This window comes from Oncorhynchus nerka, linkage group LG15 (assembly GCF_034236695.1).
Source record: "Oncorhynchus nerka isolate Pitt River linkage group LG15, Oner_Uvic_2.0, whole genome shotgun sequence".
Classification (NCBI taxonomy): domain Eukaryota; kingdom Metazoa; phylum Chordata; class Actinopteri; order Salmoniformes; family Salmonidae; genus Oncorhynchus; species Oncorhynchus nerka.
The window spans coordinates 64,518,496-64,537,331 of NC_088410.1; the positions used below are offsets into that span (position 1 = coordinate 64,518,496).

General features: G+C 41.6%; 1 protein-coding gene across 1 annotated transcript in view; it reads right to left on the reverse strand.

Moving 5' to 3' along the window:
- The window catches only part of LOC115143116 (disco-interacting protein 2 homolog B-A-like), an 86,925-nt gene that overhangs the window by 43,510 nt on the left and 24,579 nt on the right, over positions 1 to 18,836 (reverse strand). The window contains exon 2 of the mRNA XM_065001798.1: positions 1,213 to 1,284. Within this exon, the coding sequence (XP_064857870.1) occupies positions 1,213 to 1,284 (72 nt within the window). The remainder of the gene's footprint in view (positions 1 to 1,212; positions 1,285 to 18,836) is intronic.

Here is an 18,836-nt window from a genome sequence, read left to right on the forward strand (position 1 = left end):
GATGCTCCCCATCCAACCGAAGAGCTTGAGAGGATCTGCAGAGAAGAATAGGAGAAACTCCCCAAATAGATGTGTGCCATGTTAACGTGATATTTCTTCTTTTTCTTTTCATACATTTGCAAAAATGTATAAAAACCTGTTTTTCCTTTGTCATTATGGGGTATTGTGTGTAGATTTATGAGGGAAAAAAACAACTAAAGAGTAAAGAGCTGTCACTCTGTTATTTTCATGGATACAAACATAAAAAAGGATTCAGAACTCTCTAGGCTTCCACTTCTTCCTTCTCCTACTAAGGCCCTTGGGATATGACCCTTGACCTGACCTCCAAGTGACTTAATCCTCACACGATGAAGAGAATATTACTGCCTCTCAAATAGAGATTCATAATCACAATCTTACAAAATGTCATTAGGATCTGCAATGTGCTTTTACGACATACCGCATTTTCATCAAAATGTTAAAGATGTCTCTAAAAGGGTCTAACCATAATAGTACATCGTGACTATTTAGGGTTATTTTGAAAAGGGACAGAAGATTGTAAACAAGGGAGCAGCTTTGCTCATCGCTGAGAAATGCTGTCTGAAATTGTTCACATTTACAGACAACCCATAAAGGAAGTGAGCGAATAAAGAGGGAAGTGGAGAGGATAATGCGCCTATCAGAGTCCAAAAACGTGTATGCGTACGCACGGCAGTGTTCTGGAATATTGGACCGTTGGCTTTTATGCATTTCAAATTCTCAGCGCGGCTCAAGCAATTTAACCAACCGTCACCCCCATTCAAATGAATAGAAGACACGTACGCAGAGCCGTGCTGGATGGGAATTTTTGGGGAGGTGCGTCGGTGGTCTCAGAGCCGCGTAGCTAGGTCACAATGGGCCGCTGGACTATCGTCTCTTGGCATCCGTGGACTGGAGGAGTCTGGAGTCACTTTAGTGACCGGCACTACCACTGTGAGGCAGCAGTGAGCACCAAGCAGATTTGACCATGTTTCATCATATTCTTAATGGAGGAGAGAGAAAAAAAATCCTCATGTCGAATTTTTGTAAATAATCTAAAATCAAACAAAAACAGTAGTTGAATATTGAAGGTATGTTCTCATAGGCCTGAGTGGCATTATGGGGAGATGTAATCCAGGATAAGGTTTTATGGGTCGTGTACACAGTTTAGCAGATGTTATAGCGGGTGCAGCGAATTGCTTGTTTGTTTCTTACCTGGTGTATGAATAAAGAAGGGAAGCAGAAGTTTAGTCCTTTTCTTCTCATATCCCTTCTGTGTGATATCACCTGAGAAAGAGGAGAACATTGGTCACTGATGTGATCAAACAGACATACAACATACACACATACTAATTCAGCAGGCAGTACATATACATAGGCTACTGTCTGCATCAAACCTACAGTGGTCAAATAGACTCAGTTGAACAAAAATGAGCAGTGTGTTCTTTATGTAAAGAGCAATTGCTATTTATTCATTTTGTTAACTTATTTCTCAGAAAAGTTGCTGTAGTACACACACAGAGGCAGAAATAAACACAATGTCCAACTTTGATGAAGAAATACTGGAATATTCTGACCAAACAGTTTAAGTATTACAGAGTAAAATATCTTGGGGGAAATATCTACAATGATACATTTTTTTACACTATTTTTTTGCCTCCTCTCTGTGGTTATTATGTAAGAAATGTGTCATCAGTATTTTCGAATGGCACCGGACCACCCATACAACGCATACACCCTGAAAGTAAAGCAAAAAGGCAAACAAGGCTAGAAATATAATTGAACTGACTGTAGTTGGATTCCCAACTCCCACATCAGACCTTAGCAACTTTTGTAATAACTCTCTATCCTAAACAAGGTGTGGTGTATTACCTGTTCAAACACAGGCCTATAAGTCACTCCCATTTGAGAGACAGAGAGAGAGAGAGAGAGGGACGAGAGAGAGGGACGAGAGAGAAGGACGAGAGAGAAGGACGAGAGAGAAGGACGAGAGAGAGGGAGGGAGTGAGTGACGAGAGAGAGGGAGGGAGGGAGGGACGAGAGAGAGGGAGGGACGAGAGAGAGGGAGGGAGGGAGAGAGAGAGAGGGAGGGAGGGAGGGAGGGAGGGACGAGAGAGAGGGAGAGGGAGGGAGGGACGAGAGGGAGGGGAGGGAGGGATGAGAGGGAGGGAGGGAGGGAGGGACGAGAGGAGGGAGGGGGGGACGAGGACGAGAGAGAGAGGGAGGAGGGACGAGAGAGAGGGAGGGACGAGAGAGAGGGAGGGACGAGAGAGAGGGAGGGAGGAAGGGACGAGAGAGAGGGAGGGAGGGAGGGACGAGAGAGAGGGAGGGACGAGAGAGAGGGAGGGACGAGAGAGAGGGAGGGAGGAAGGGACGAGAGAGAGGGAGGGAGGGAGGGACGAGAGAGAGAGAGGAGGGAGAGAGAGAGGGAGGGAGGGACGAGAGAGAGGGAGGGACGAGAGAGAGAGGGAGGGACGAGAGAGAGGGAGAGAGAGAGGAGAGAGGGAGGGACGAGAGAGAGGGAGAGAGGGAGGGACGAGAGAGAGGGAGAGAGAGGGAGGGACGAGAGAGAGGGAGAGAGGGAGGACGAGAGAGAGGGAGAGAGGGGAGGGACGAGAGAGAGGGAGGGAGGGAGGGACGAGAGAGAGGGAGGGAGGGACGAGAGAGAGGGAGGGAGGGAGGGACGAGAGAGAGGGAGGGAGGGAGGGACGAGAGAGAGGGAGGGAGGGACGAGAGGGAGGGAGGGAGGGAGAGCGAGAGAGAGAGGGAGTGAGGAGAGAGAGGGAGTGAGGAGAGAGAGAGGGAGGGAGGAGAGAGAGGGAGGGGGAGGAGAGAGAGGGAGGGAGGAGAGAGAGGGAGGGAGGAGAGAGAGGGAGAGAGAGAGAGAGAGAGAGAGAGAGAGACGAGAGGGAGGAGAGAGAGGGAGAGAGGGAGGGAGAGAGAGGGACGAGGGAGGAGAGAGAGAGGGAGAGAGGGAGGGAGAGAGAGAGAGAGGGACGAGAGGGAGGGAGGGAGAGAGAGAGAGAGGGACGAGAGGGAGGGAGAAAGAGGGACGAGAGGGAGGGAGAAAGAGGGACGAGAGGGAGGGAGAGAGAGGGAGAGGGACAAGAGGGAGGGAGAGAGAGAGAGAGGGACGAGAGGGAGGGAGAGAGAGAGGGACGAGAGGGAGGGAGAGAGAGAGGGACGAGAGGGAGGGAGAGAGAGAGGGACGAGAGGGATTAAGCAAATTAAAGAAGGAATGAAAAGACGGAGAAGGAAAGACAACAGAGATGACCAAAAAACAGTGATAGATTAAAGTAGCTAGCTACTAGTGTCAAGTGCTTAGCGGCAGTGCTCTGGCGGAAAGAAGGACGGATGGAAAGACATGTGAGCTGGATGATGAAAGTGTTGGTGTGACTCCAGTGACAGGATGAAAGGAGGAAGTGGAGGAAGAGAGTGAACTAAATACGGAGACACATGGATGCCAGAGCAGGATGGGATGAATTAGAGATATACACAGAGAATGAGGGGGAGGACAGAGGAGAAGAGAGGAGAAATAAGATAGAGGAATAATATGGAGGAGGAGAAAGAGACAGGGGGAGAAGAGGAGAGTTAGGGGAGGAAAGGAGGGGTACACAAAGGTGGAGGAGTGCTGAGTTGGTGTGATGGCAGGTCATAGTGAGCTTGTCTATTGTGGCTCAGTCAGCTTTCTACTTTCTCTCTTTTTCTCACTCTCTCCCTCTTCTCTCTCACCCGATCTAGCTATCTGCCTGAGAATCTGGCCTTGAAGCAGAGCAGTCTCTCTGCCAACCACCTCCGTAAGCACTGCTGCTGCTGCCACACACACACACACACACACACACACACACACACCACACACACACACACACACACACACACACACACACACACTCCATCTGGAATGCATTCACCTCGCCATCACCCCTGGTGAACACAGATGATAAATATGTCCTCCCTCAAGCCCCCTGTCCTACCTTCCCCCTCTCCCTGAACCATGGGAGCCAGCCAGGCACGGTCTGACCCCTACTAGGCCCACCACTGTGAGAAAAACCTAGTCAACATTAAAACTGCTGTTATCATCATCATTATCACCACATCATCATCATCATCATCATCTGAGCTCAGTTTGAATGAGGCCTGTTAGATCTGGAGGAGAGGAGTATTAGCTGCCTCATTGCAAATCTGCACCGTAAAACCCAATCTCACCACTTCACATAAGGTCTGCCTACTCAAGGTGCAGCAAAGGGGGCCAGTCAAACAGAAAGCCACTACTCTAGCTGGGACTAAGACAGTTGTCAGGGTGAATGGAACTACACATTTATTCTAACAAGTAAACCAAAGCAGCAACAGTCCAAGGGCCTCTCTGGCAAACACAGAGGAACGCTTAAGGAATTAACAGCTGTTGAACGAACCCCTGACTGCCCTGCCTCCAAATCAACTCAGTCCAACTTGGTCCGTTATTGAAACATTATATCACAGGTGCTGCGGAGTCTGAGATAACGTTCCAAAAACGGTTAGATAATGAACAATGGTTTCCTGTGTCTGATGCTTCACCCAATCAGAACGGGTGATCGGTTTATCTGAGGCCAGAGATGAGATTCCTCCTGGGTCGTATCATCTGGGAAAGTTCTCAGTGGGCAGCGAACCGAAACCCAGATTACAAATTAGAGGCCTGGCTGGAGACACACACAGGCAGGAAAAGCCACGGTGAGGTTTAGATGTTCCAGTTATGCTCATCACCTTCTATAGGGATTCTATAGGACTAAAGTGATTAGAGGAGGGTTTCCTCCTGAAAAGACAGTACGCAAACACTCTACATTATGTACACACACCATGTACACATATGTTTGGACTCATCCGCAAGATTATTTTGGACACATCTACCACAGTTAAATAAATCATTACTATCCCCATTGGGCATGGAGTCAAGAAAAGTTTGTTGTCAACGCAACTCCCCAGTGTTGTGGGTCACAGCATACACGAGATACAGCGGCATCATACATAACACACCGTCTGTTCATGTTAGCAGGTTAGTTAACTTCTTCGATATAGGGGGAGCTCTTTTAATTTTGGGATAAAAAAAACGTTCCCGTTTTAAACAAGATATTTTGTCACGAAAAGATGCTCGACTATGCATATAATTGACAGCTTTGGAAAGAAAACACTCTGACGTTTCCAAAACTGCAAAGATATTGTCTGTGAGTGCCACAGAACTAATGCTACAGGCGAAACCAAGATGACATTTCATACAGGAAGTGCCCCAGATTTTGAATGCGCTGTGTTCCAATGTCTCCTTATATGGCTGTGAATGCACCAGGAATGAGCCTACACTTTCTGTCGTTTCCCCAAGGTGTCTGCAGCATTGTGACGTATTTGTAGGCATATCATTGGAAGATTGACCATAAGAGACTACATTTACCAGGTGTCCGCTTGGTGTCCTCCGTCGAAATTATTGCGTTATCTCCAGCTGCGTGCATTTTTCCATTTGGTTCAGAGGAGAAACCAAACTGCCACGAATGATTTATCATCGAATAGATATGTGAAAAACACCTTGAGGATTGATTCTAAACAACGTTTGCCATGTTTCTGTCGATATTATGGAGTTAATTTGTAAAAAAGTTTGGCGTTGTAATGACTGAATTTTCGGGGTTTTTTCTTAGCCAAACATGATGAACAAAACGGAGCGTCCTACACAAATAATCTTTTTGGAAAAACTGAACATTTGCTATCTAACTGAGAGTCTCCTCATTGAAAACATCCGAAGTTCTTCAAAGGTAAATGATTTTATTTGAATGCTTTTCTTGTTTTTGTGAAAATGTTGCCTGCTGAATGCTAGGCTTAATGCTATGCTAGCTATCAATACTCTTACATAAATGCTTGTGTAGCTATGGTTGAAAAGCATATTTTGAAAATCTGAGATGACAGTGTTGTTAACAAAAGGCTAAGCTTGTGAGCCAATATATTTATTTAATTTCATTTGCGATTTTCATGAATAGTTAACGTTGCGTTATGGTAATGAGCTTGAGGCTATGATTACGCTCCCGGATACGGGATTGCTCGACGCAAGAAGTTAATACAATAATAATAATATAAATAATATACAGCCCCAGTCAAAGGTTTGGACACACCAACTCATTCCAGGGTTTTTCTTTATTTTTGCTATTTTCTGCAACCAGATGGGATGGCGTGACAACATCATGAAGCTGGTTGAGAGAATGCCAAGAGTGTGCAAAGCTGTCATCAAGGCAAAGGGTGGCTACTTTGAAGAATCTATAATATTAAATATATTTGTTTAACACTTTTTTGGTTACTACATGAATCCATATGTGTTATTTCATAGTTTTGATGTCTTTACTATTATCCTACAATGTAGAAAATAGTAAAAATTAAGAAAAACCCTTGAATGAGTAGGTGTGTCCAAATTTTTGTAAGCCACTTAAGACGCTTTTATCCAAAGTGACTTACAGTCATGCATGCATACATTTTACGTATGTACGGGTGGTCCTGGGAATCGAACCCATCTCAACAATGTACTACCTGATCTATAGAGGACCACACTGATCTACAGAAGAACCACACGGAGCTACAGAGGAACCACACAGAGCTACAGAGGAACCACACAGAGCTACAGAGGAACCACACAGAGCTACAGAGGAACCACACAGAGCTACAGAGGAACCACACTGAGCTACAGAGGAACCACACTGAGCTACAGAGGAACCACACTGAGCTACAGAGGAACCACACTGAGCTACAGAGGAACCACACTGAGCTACAGAGGAACCACACTGAGCTACAGAGGAACCACACTGAGCTACAGAGGGACCACACTGAGCTACAGAGGGACCACACTGAGCTACAGAGTGACCACACTGAGCTACAGAGTGACCACACTGAGCTACAGAGTGACCACACTGAGCTACAGAGTGACCACACTGAGCTACAGAGTGACCACACTGAGCTACAGAGGACCACACTGAGCTACAGAGGACCACACTGAGCTACAGGACTATTCAGTATTTACTCCCTACTGAATACACTCAGAAACAGAGTTAGTCTTTTTTTATCAAGACAAGGATGGGAACAAGCTAACACTACCATAAGTAATGCATGAACAGTACAGTTGGCCTGGCTTACTCACACAACTTATTTTTAGCTCATGTGAGCAGACTGTTCCACTGAAGAGGGAAGGGGGATGTGGATGCGGGAGGAGCGACTGGGGCAAACCGTTCTCAAAGTAAACACTATTCCATCTGGGAGATTTCAGATTGATGTCTTTATTTTCTTGATGGCGCCAAAAAAAGCTACATCCCTGCAACACCAGCTCCAGCTGAGCTTTTCCATTCACTTGTGTGTACCACTAAGAGCCAAACCCCCCTCTCTGGGTGGAGGTGGTGCAGCCCATGGGCAAAGCGCAGGTGGATGGGGTTGGATATGGTCATAGATGCAGAGCAATGTTAAAAGGGATGTACAATAGCCTTATATCAGCCTGTTCCGGATGAATGTGTGATCTCGTTCTCTGTCGCAGATGTCAGTAAGACCTATAAACAGGTTAACATTCACAGGGCCAGATGGATTATGAGGACACATACTCAGAGCATGCGCTGACCAGCTGGCAGGTGTCTTCACTCACATTTTCAACCTATCCCTGACCAGGTCTGTCATACCAACTTGTTTCAAGTGTGTTGAGAGCTTCAAGTTCCTTGGCGTCCACATCACTAAGGAATTAACAAGGTCCACACACACCCAGAGGGAACGACAGGAGGCGCTAGAGGGTGATAAGTACATCACTGGAACTGAGCTCCCTGCCATCCAGGACCTCTATACCAGGCGGTGTCAGAGGAAGGCCCCAAAAATTGTCCAAGACTCCAGCCACCTAAGCCATAGACTGTTCTCTCTGCTACTGCATGGCAAGCGGTACCAGTGCACCAAGTCTGGAACCAACAGGAACCTGAACAACTTCTACCCCCAAGCCATAAGACCGCTAAACAATACTACTAAAAATAGCTAATCAAATGGCTACCCGCATTCACCTTTTTTGCACTAACTCTATGCACACACACATATTGACACTGACACACACACACACACACACACACACTCTAGTGTCTAGTAAATGTACTTGTCCTCTTGCTCAGTTGTACACCGGGGCCTCCCTCTCCTCTTTATATTCTAGGGCCAGTTTGCACTGTTCTGTGAAGGGAGTAGGACACAGCGTAGGGTTTTCTGATTATCAATTAGCCTTTTAAAATGATAAACTTGGATTAGCCAACACAACGTGCCATTGGAACACAGGAGTGATGGTTGCTGATAATGGGCCTCTGCATGCCTATGTAGATATTCCATAACAAATCTGCCGCTTCCAGCTACAATAGTCATTTACAACATTAACAATGTCTACACTGTATTTCTGACCAATTTTATGTTATTTTATGGACAAAAAAAAGAAGCTTTTCTTTCAAAAACAAGGACATTGCATTCAAGGGGTTTTCTTTATTTTTACTATTTTCTACATTTTCAACAAATTATATGACAATGTTGATAACTGTTTAGTTTGTTATCAAAAATCTTAAGTGTTTGTTTGTAGAGTGATTCAATTGGTTTCAGAATAGTAGCTCCTGCTTGTGACCAGACAATATCTCAGCTGTGAGAAGATCATAGCGTGCCTATATAGTTTGGCGGCCTCCAGAGGAAGGAAAGGTCTTATAAACCTAAAGTTGGATAATCCAAACTTGACTGTGTTAACGACCTTCTTCACATGTTTCTTAAACATCAAGTTGGAGTTAGACACAACTTTCAGATTCTCCCCATTAACAAGAACAGCTCGTAGGGAAGAATCAATGTATTTCTTAGAGAAGTACATGCAAACAGTCTTGTTGATATTTAAACGCAGGCAAGAATTAGTCATCCATTTGGAAACATGTACCTATTAGCTTCAGTTAACTTGTTAAAGACTAGTTGTCTATTTTTTGAGTATACATACAGAACTGTATCGTCTACAAACATATGCATGTTAACTTGTGGGCAAGCAAGTGGGAGATAATTTAAATAGATGGCAAACAGAAGGGTGCCTAATATTGACCCTTGTGGGTCCGCAATGTTATAGTAAAGAGAGTCCAACTGAGTGTCCCCCAAACAAACCCTTTGCCTTCTGTTTGTCTGATAGGAATACATCCAACTAATAACTTCAGTGGACACATTAAGGGAGGATAGTTTGGATAGGAGCACCTCATTCATCACAGTATCAAAGGCCTTTTAAAGATCCAAAAAGACCGTGCCGACTTCCCCACCTACAGTTGAAGTCAGAAGTTTACAAACACTTAGGTTGGAGTCATTAAAACTCGTTTTTCAACCACTCCACAAATTTCTTGTTAACAAATTATAGTTTTGGCAAGTCGGTTAGGACATCTACTTTGTGCATGACACAATTACTTTTTCCAACAATTGTTTACAGACAGACTATTTTCACTGTATCACAATTCCAGTGGGTCAGAAGTTTACATACACTAAGTTGACTGTGCCTTTAAACAGATTGGAAAATTACAAAAAAATATGTCATGGCTTTAGAAGCTTCTGATAGGCTAATTGACATCATTTGAGTCAATTGGAGGTGTACCTGTGGATGCATTTCAAGGTCTACCTTCAAACTCAGCACCTCTTTGCTTGACATCATGGGAAAATCAAAAGAAATCAGCCAAGACCTCAGAAAAAAAAAATTGTAGACCTCCACAAGTCTGGTTCATCCTTGGGAGCAAACGCCTGAAGGTACCACGTTTATCTGTACAAACAATAGTACACAGGTATAAACACCGTGGGACCATGCAGCCGTCATACCGCTCAGGAAAGAGACGCGTTCTGTCTCCTAGAGATCAACATACTTTGGTGCGAAAAGTGCAAATCAATCCCAGAACAACAGCAAAGGAACTCATGAAGATGCTGGAGGAAACAGGTACAAAAGTATCTATATCCACAGTAAAACGAGTCCTATATCGACATAACCTGAAAGGCCGCTCAGCAAGGAAGAAGCCACTGCTCCAAAACCTCCATAAAAAAGCCAGACTACGGTTTGCAACTGCATATCGGGACAAAGATTGTACTTTTTGGAGAAATGTCCTCTGGTCTGATGAAACAAAAATATAAATGTTTGGCCATAATGACCATCGTTATGTTTGGAGGAAAAAGGGGGAGGCTTGCAAGCCGAAGAACACCATCCCAAACGTGAAGCACGGGGGTGGTAGCATCATGTTGTGGGGGTGCTTTGCTGCAGGAGGGACTGGTGCACTTCACAAAATAGATTATGAGGCAGGAAAATTATGTGGATATATTGAAGCAAAATCTAAGACAAGTTAAAACTTGGTCGCAAATGGGTCTTCCAAATGGTCAATGACCCCAAGCATACTTCCAAAGCTGTGGCAAAATGGCTTAAGGACAACAAAGTGAAGGTATTGGAGTGGCCATCACAAAGCCCTGACCTCAATCATATAGAAAGTTTGTGGGCAAACTGAAAAAGCGTGTGCGAGCAAAGAGGCCAACAAAGGTACAGCAGATCCCCTTACTGTATGGGACACTTAAATGTGCCTTTAGAGGCAATGCAATTCAGTGCTCATCTAGAAAACAAAAGCAATTTAGATCTTAACAAAGGAAATTGAAGGACTAACAGTACAGTTAGATAGCAATAAAAACGGTACTATAGAGGCACAGAATAAGTTAGAGGAAAAACAAAAAGAAATGGAGGAACTTATTCAAGAAAGATCTAATATTGTAATATATTATAATAATAAAGCGAACTGGATGGAATATGGGGAAAAAATGCACCAAATTATTTTTCAATCTTCAACATAGAAATGCTATCAAAAAAATGTATTAAAACTTGTGACAAATGATGGAGTCACGCATGATTCACCAAATGATATTTGAAAGAGGAAGTAAAGTACTTTAAGAATATGTTTTAATTTCAGGCTCCTCATCTCCACTAACTGAAACTAATTGTATGGATTTTTTCCCTAATAATAATGTAAAATTAATATCTGTACAGAAAGACTCATGTGAAGGCCAAATTACTGAGGAGGAACTGCTTGAGGCAATTGGGGCCTTTAAGGATGGGAAAACTCCAGGGCTGGATGGCATACCAGTGGAAGTATACAACACTTTTTTTGGTATACCCAAATGACCATTGTTGGCTTGTTTTAACCAATCCTATATAAATGGTAGATTATCAGACATGCAACAAGAAGGTCTGATATCATTATTACTGACACAGGACCCAAGTGGTATATATAAATATCCAGTCCATTTAAAAAATTGGTAGACCTCTTACACTTCAGTGTTGTGATGCAAAAATCCTAGCAGAATGCTTGGCACATAGAATTTTAAAAGTATTGTCAGATATTATTCATCCTAATCAGACAGGTTTTTTACATGGACCATACATTGGAGATAATATAAGACAAGTACTAGAAACAATAGAACACTATGAAATATCGGGGACACCAGGCCTGGTTTCCATAGCTGATTTTGAAAAGGCTTTTGATAAAGTACGACTGGAGTTTATCTATAAATTCCTAGAATATTTCAATTTTGGGGAATCTCTTATAAAATGGGTTCAGGTTATCTATAGTAACCCTAGGTGTAAAATAATAAATAATGGCTACATTTCAGAAAGTTTTAAACTATCTAGAGGAGTAAAACAAGGTTGTCCACTATCGGCATATGTATTTATTATTGCCATCGAAATGTTAGCTGCTAAGATTAGATCAAACAATAATATTAAGGGATTGTGTCATTGTACGCTGATGATTCATGTTTTCTTTTAAAACCCCAATTGGAGTCTCTCCACGGCCTCTTAGAGGATCTAGATACTTTTGCTATCCTCTGGATTAAAACCAAATTATGATAAATGTACCATATTATGTATTGGATCACTAAAAAAATGCACATTTTACATTACCATGTAGTTTACCAATTAAATGGTCTGACGGAGATGTGGACATACTCGGTACACAAATCCCAAAGGAAAGAAATGATCTCACTCCAATAAAGTTTTTATAGAAAGTTAGCAAAAATAGATAAGATCTTGCTACCATGGAAAGGAAAATACCTGTCTATTTGTGGAAAAATCACCCTGATTAACTCCTTAGTTATATCACAGTTTACCTATTTGCTTATGGTTTTGCCTACACCTAGTGACCTGATTTTTAAATTACAGTGCCTTGCGAAAGTATTCGGCCCCCTTGAACTTTGCGACCTTTTGCCACATTTCAGGCTTCAAACATAAAGATATAAAACTGTATTTTTTTGTGAAGAATCAACAACAAGTGGGACACAATCATGAAGTGGAACGACATTTATTGGTTATTTCAAACTTTTTTAACAAATCAAAAACTGAAAAATTGGGCGTGCAAAATTATTCAGCCCCTTTACTTTCAGTGCAGCAAACTCTCTCCAGAAGTTCAGTGAGGATCTCTGAATGATCCAATGTTGACCTAAATGACTAATGATGATAAATGCAATCCACCTGTGGTGTGTAATCAAGTCTCCGTATAAATGCACCTGCACTGTGATAGTCTCAGAGGTCCGTTAAAAGCGCAGAGAGCATCATGAAGAACAAGGAACACACCAGGCAGGTCCGAGATACTGTTGTGAAGAAGTTTAAAGCCGGATTTGGATACAAAAAGATTTCCCAAGCTTTAAACATCCCAAGGAGCACTGTGCAAGCGATAATATTGAAATGGAAGGAGTATCAGACCACTGCAAATCTACCAAGACCTGGCCGTCCCTCTAAACTTTCAGCTCATACAAGGAGAAGACTGATCAGAGATGCAGCCAAGAGGCCCATGATCACTCTGGATGAACTGCAGAGATCTACAGCTGAGGTGGGAGACTCTGTCCATAGGACAACAATCAGTCGTATATTGCACAAATCTGACCTTTATGGAAGAGTGGCAAGAAGAAAGCCATTTCTTAAAGATATCCATCAAAAGTGTTGTTTAAAGTTTGCCACAAGCCACCTGGGAGACACACCAAACATGTGGAAGAAGGTGCTCTGGTCAGATGGCAACAATGCAATGTTTGGCGTAAAAGCAACACAGCTCATCACCCTGAACACACCATCCCCACTGTCAAACATGGTGGTGGCAGCATCATGGTTTGGGCCTGCTTTTCTTCAGCAGGGACAGGGAAGATGGTTAAAATAGATGGGAAGATGGATGGAGCCAAATACAGGACCATTCTGGAAGAAAACCTGATGGAGTCTGCAAAAGACCTGAGACTGGGACGGAGATTTGTCTTCCAACAAGACAATGATCCAAAACATAAAGCAAAATCTACAATGGAATGGTTCAAAAATAAACATATCCAGGTGTTAGAATGGCCAAGTCAAAGTCCAGACCTGAATCCAATCGAGAATCTGTGGAAAGAACTGAAAACTGCTGTTCACAAATGCTCTCCATCCAACCTCACTGAGCTCGAGCTGTTTTGCAAGGAGGAATGGGAAAAAATTTCAGTCTCTCGATGTGCAAAACTGATAGAGACATACCCCAAGCGACTTACAGCTGTAATCGCAGCAAAAGGTGGCGCTACAAAGTATTAACTTAAGGGGGCCGAATACTTTCGCAAGGCACTGTATATGAACAACAAATATTACATTTTATTTGGAACGGCAAGCCAGATAAAATTAAAAGGGCCTATTTATATAACGAATACGAATTTGGTGGGCAGAAATTATTAAATATTAAAGCATTAGACCTCTCACTAAAGGCATCAGTCAAACAAAAGTTATACTTAAATCCAAACGGGTTCTCTAGTCAATTGGTACGAATGTCTTATCCTATATTCAGGAAGGGCCTTTTCCCCTTTATTCAGATTACACCTGCTAACTTTCGGTTGTTTGAAAAGGAAATAATCTCCAAAATATCTTTATTTTTTTAAACAAGCCTTAGAAAGTTGGTTGCAATTTCAGTTTAATCCACCTGAAAGGACGGAACAAATAGTAAAACAAATATTGTGGTTAAATTCAAATATACTAATTGATTTAAAAACTGTATTTATCGAAGAAATGTTTAAAAAATGTATAATTTTTAGTGAATGATATCATAAATAGGACTGGTGGAGTTATGTCACACATGCAGCTAACACAGACATATGGACCAAATAATTGCAGCATTACCACAAAATTGGAAGAGGCAAGTAGAAGGGGAAAAAAGTAAGGAACTTGTATGTCGGTCATGTATTAACGAACATAAATGGTTAAAGAAAAGTGTGATAAATAAAAACATATACCAATTTCATTTAAGGACCAAAAAACTGACAGCTGTGCCAAATAAATTGCAAAATAGTTGGGAAGAGATTTTCAATGTACCCATTCCATGGCACATGGTTTATGAATTGATACGCAAAACAACGCTGGATTCAAAACTTTGAATTTTTCAATATAAATTACTTTACAAAATTCTTGCAACTAATAGAATGTTATATATATATATATATGGGGGATACAATCTTCCCAGCTCTGCAGATACTGCTATGAGGAGGCAGAGTCATTAGATCATTTATTTTGGTATTGTCCATATGTAGCTCGTTTTTGGTCACATGGCTGAAGAATTGCAATATTTGCCTAGAACTAACATTACAGATAGCAATACTGGGGGATTTGAAAAGCCATAGTCAATCAATCAATAATATAATAATTACTTTAGCAAAAATGTTTATTTTTAATTTACAATCTGTAGAATCTATGAGAATAGGAAGGTTCAATTATTTTGTGAAGCATCACAGCACAGTTGAAAAATATATGGCAAATAGAAATCTGAAATGGATGATGTTGAGAGATAGATGGGAGGGGTTGAATGGAGCTGAAGGGTGGGACTAATAACAAGAAACAATGTAAAGCATACGGAATCTGTAAAATGTATATACTGTAGGTTCGGAACTTCTGTGAAATAGCATAATTACAAATAGAATTCAAACTGGATGGACATCAGAAATAGAGGAAGGACTAAGAACAAACAAGAGAGAACTATTGTAAAGTAGACTGTCTGTAAAATGTGTATAAGATGTATAAATTGAAGGTAAAAGCAGAAGTGTTTATTAGTTTACTCCAATTGGGGGATCGGCGGTAGGGTTTGCGGGGAATAATAATAAAGGTATATTCTTTAAAAAAGTATGTATGTCTATATAGGTATGTGTATGTATATATGTGTATATGTATGCATGCGTGTATGGATATATATATTTACCCAAAAAATATAGGGGATTGGAAATTATGCAGACAATTACATTGGAAGCAACATTCTTTCCGCAATATTAAGCTGATCCTCCCTCTAAAAAATTAAAATACATTTAAAAAAAGAGGCCAACAAACCTGACTCAATTACACCAGCTCTGTCAGGAGGAATGGGCCAAAATTCACCCAACTTATTGTGGGAAGCTTGTGGAAGGCTACCCGAAACGTATGACCCAAGTTAAATAGTTGAAAGGCAATGCTACCAAATACTAATTGAGTGTATGTAAACTTCTTACCCACTGGGATTGTGATGAAAGAACTAAAAGCTGAAATAAATTACTTGGATTAAATGTCAGGAATTGTAAAAAAAATATATATATAAAAAATGGAGTTTAAATCTATTTGGCTAAGGTGTATGTAAACTTCCGACTTCAACTGTATGTCCAGTTTAGATTTAATGCACTCCAGAAAATAGCAATTGGCTGTTCCAGTAGAATGGTTTGTTCTGAATGCAAATTGCATTTGATGTATGGAGTTGCCCTGAATGAGGTGATCAGTCAGATGATCAGCCACCCATCTATCAGCTAATTTTGACAACACTGGAAGAATGCTTATAGGTAGGTCATTTTCCACCAGTGTTGGGTCACCAGACTTTAAAAGAGGCATCACTGCAGCAGACTCCTAAGCATTGGGGAAGAACCCATATTTAATGGACAGATTAACTGGTATGTAATATAGGGACAATCAGATAATATGTGTCTATTCAGGAATACAGTGTATAGACCAAATACATATTTTGTTCTAGAGCTCCTGAAGAAGCTGTCCAATGCTGACGCTGAGATTTCCGGAATTCTGAATATTGGTTGATTATTATCTATGGGAGTGGTCTTGGTTGAAAATCTTTGAGCCAGTTCTCCGACAGCAACAAAAATTGTTAAAGGTTGTGGATATGAAATCAGAGTCTTGAATTAGAATTCCATTAAACCAGATGGGATGGTTACTATGTGATTCCACAAGTTGAGGAGACTAAATTACTTGGCGTTACCTTAGACTGTAAACTGTCATGGTCAAAACAGATACATTCAATGGTTGTAGTCAAAATATATTTTATATCTAAGATTCTTAAAAGTAGCTACCCTTTGCCTTGATGACAGCTTTGCACACTCCTGGCATTCTCTCAACCAGCTTCACCTGGAATGCTTTCCTGAAGGCGATCCCACATTCACTCTGCAGAGTGAAGGAAAAGCAGCCAACAAGTGCTCAGCATAGCCACAAAGTTAGAAACAAAGTTTGCAAACACACACACAGTAATAGGCTAAATGACATGGGTAGCCTACACTTTCTATGTGGGAACTCATCCCAAACCATCTCAATTGGGTTGAGGTTGGGTGATTGCAGAAGCCATGTCATCTGATGCAGCACTCCATCACTCTCCTTCTTGGTCAAATAGCCCTTACACAACCTGGAGGTGTGTTGGGTCATTGTCCTGTTGAAAAACAAATGATAGTCCCACTAAGCGCAAACCAGATGTGATGGCGTATCGCTGCAGAATGCTGTGGTAGCCATCCTGGATATGTGTGCATTGAATTCTAAATAAATCACAGACAGTGTCACCAGCAAAGCACCCCCACACCATCACACCTCCTCCTCCATGCTTTGTGGTGGGAACCACACATGCGGAGATCCTCCGTTCACCTACCCTGCCTCTCACAAAGACACGGAGGTTGGAACCAAAAAAATGGCAAATCTGGACTCAACAGAGCAAAGGACAGATTTCCTCCAGTCTAATGTCCATTGCTTGTGTTTATTGGCCCAAGCAAGTCTCTTCAGCTTATTGATGTTTTATAGTAGTGGTTTCTTTGCAGCAATTCAACCATGAAGGCCTGATTCACACAGTCTCCCCTGAACAAATGATTTTGAGATGTGTCTGTTACTTGAACTCTGTGAAGCATTTATTTGGGCTGCAATTTCTGAAGTGAACTCTAATGAATTAACTCTAACCCTCTGCAGCAGATGTAACTCTGGGTCTTCCTTTCCTGTGGCGGTTACTCATGAGAGTCAGTTTCATCATAGCGCTTGGCGGTTTTTGCGACTGCACTTGAAGAAACTTTCAAAGTTCTTGACATTTTCCAGATTGACTGACCTTCATGTCTTAAAGTAATGATGGACTGTCGTTTCTCTTTGCTTATTTGAGCTGTTCTTGCCATAATATGGACTTGGTCTTTTACCAAATAGGGCTATCTTCTGTATACCACCCCTACCTTGTCACAACACAACTGATTGGCTCAAATGCATTAAAGAGGAAAGAAATTCCACAAATTAACTCTTAACAAGGCACACCTGTTAATTGAAATCCATTCCAGGTGACTACTTCATGAAGCTGGTTGAGAGAATGCTAAGAGTGTGCAAAGCTGTCTTCAAGGCAAAGAGTGGCTACTTCGAAGAATCTCAAATATATTTTGATTCGTTTAACACTTTTTTTGGTTACTACGTGATTCCATGTGTTATTTCATAGTTTTGAAGTCTTCACTATTATCCTACAATGTAGAAAAAAGTAGAAAATAAAGAAAAACCCTGGAATGAGTAGGTGTGTCCAAACTTTTGACTGGTGCTGTATCTACATGTTTTATCTTTATCTTTAATTCTGTATTGTTTGAAAACAACACATAAGTAAGAAATGCACCGTCAGTCTACAGCTGTTGTTTACGAAGCATGTGACAAATACAATTTCATATTGGTACTGGCCTACAATGCCAAATAAACATGATTTAGTTTAGAATGTTTTTTAAGTGTTACAAAATTGCAACAAAGTTAGAAACAAAGTTTGCAAACACACACACAGTAATAGGCTAAATGACATGGGTAGCCTACGCTTTCTATTTCCAAGGCAAACCTCAATTTTCCTGATACGAAATGAAAACAAGGCCTACACTCTCAGTCTCATTGATTTAGCAGCAGAGTCAGTTGCTCAGTCCCCCCAGTCCAGACCAGAGCAGACACTGAGCTGTGGGACAGACAGTGATGCATGGTGACATGTTTCTACTTGATCACACAGCCAGTTCCCTAAAGAAGAGCGAGACGCATGGTTTCATGGTTTCCCTGGTGCGTCCTAGCAGCTAAAGCCATGTTGGTCTCCCTGTAGTCTAAACAACATCCCACTGGGCACAGCCGTCAGTTCAACATCTAGTTTTCATTTACATTTGGTTGAGTTGTCAACTAACGTGAATTAAAAAAAAAAAAAAATTTAAAACACCATGTCCATGAATTTAGGTGAACATTTGTACAAAAAAAAAAGACAAAAAGCCCTTACGTTGATGACTTTTTACAAATCCAATCAATTTTCCATGTTGATTCATCATATTGATTTCTTTGATTGAAATTACATGGAAACAATGCTGATTCAATCAGTTTTTGCCCAGCAGATTGACTGTTGAATTAGTCTTAAACTGGAATTAGATTGAGACCACTCTCTACCCCATGGGCACTCCGTCTGCATAGCAATTAGCTAGCTCTCTCCCCTCTCGTACGCTCTTCCTTTTAACATTATAATTCACCCTGTTTCTTCTCAAGGAGACACAGACATACAAAAAAGTATTTAGTCAGCCACCAATTGTGCAAA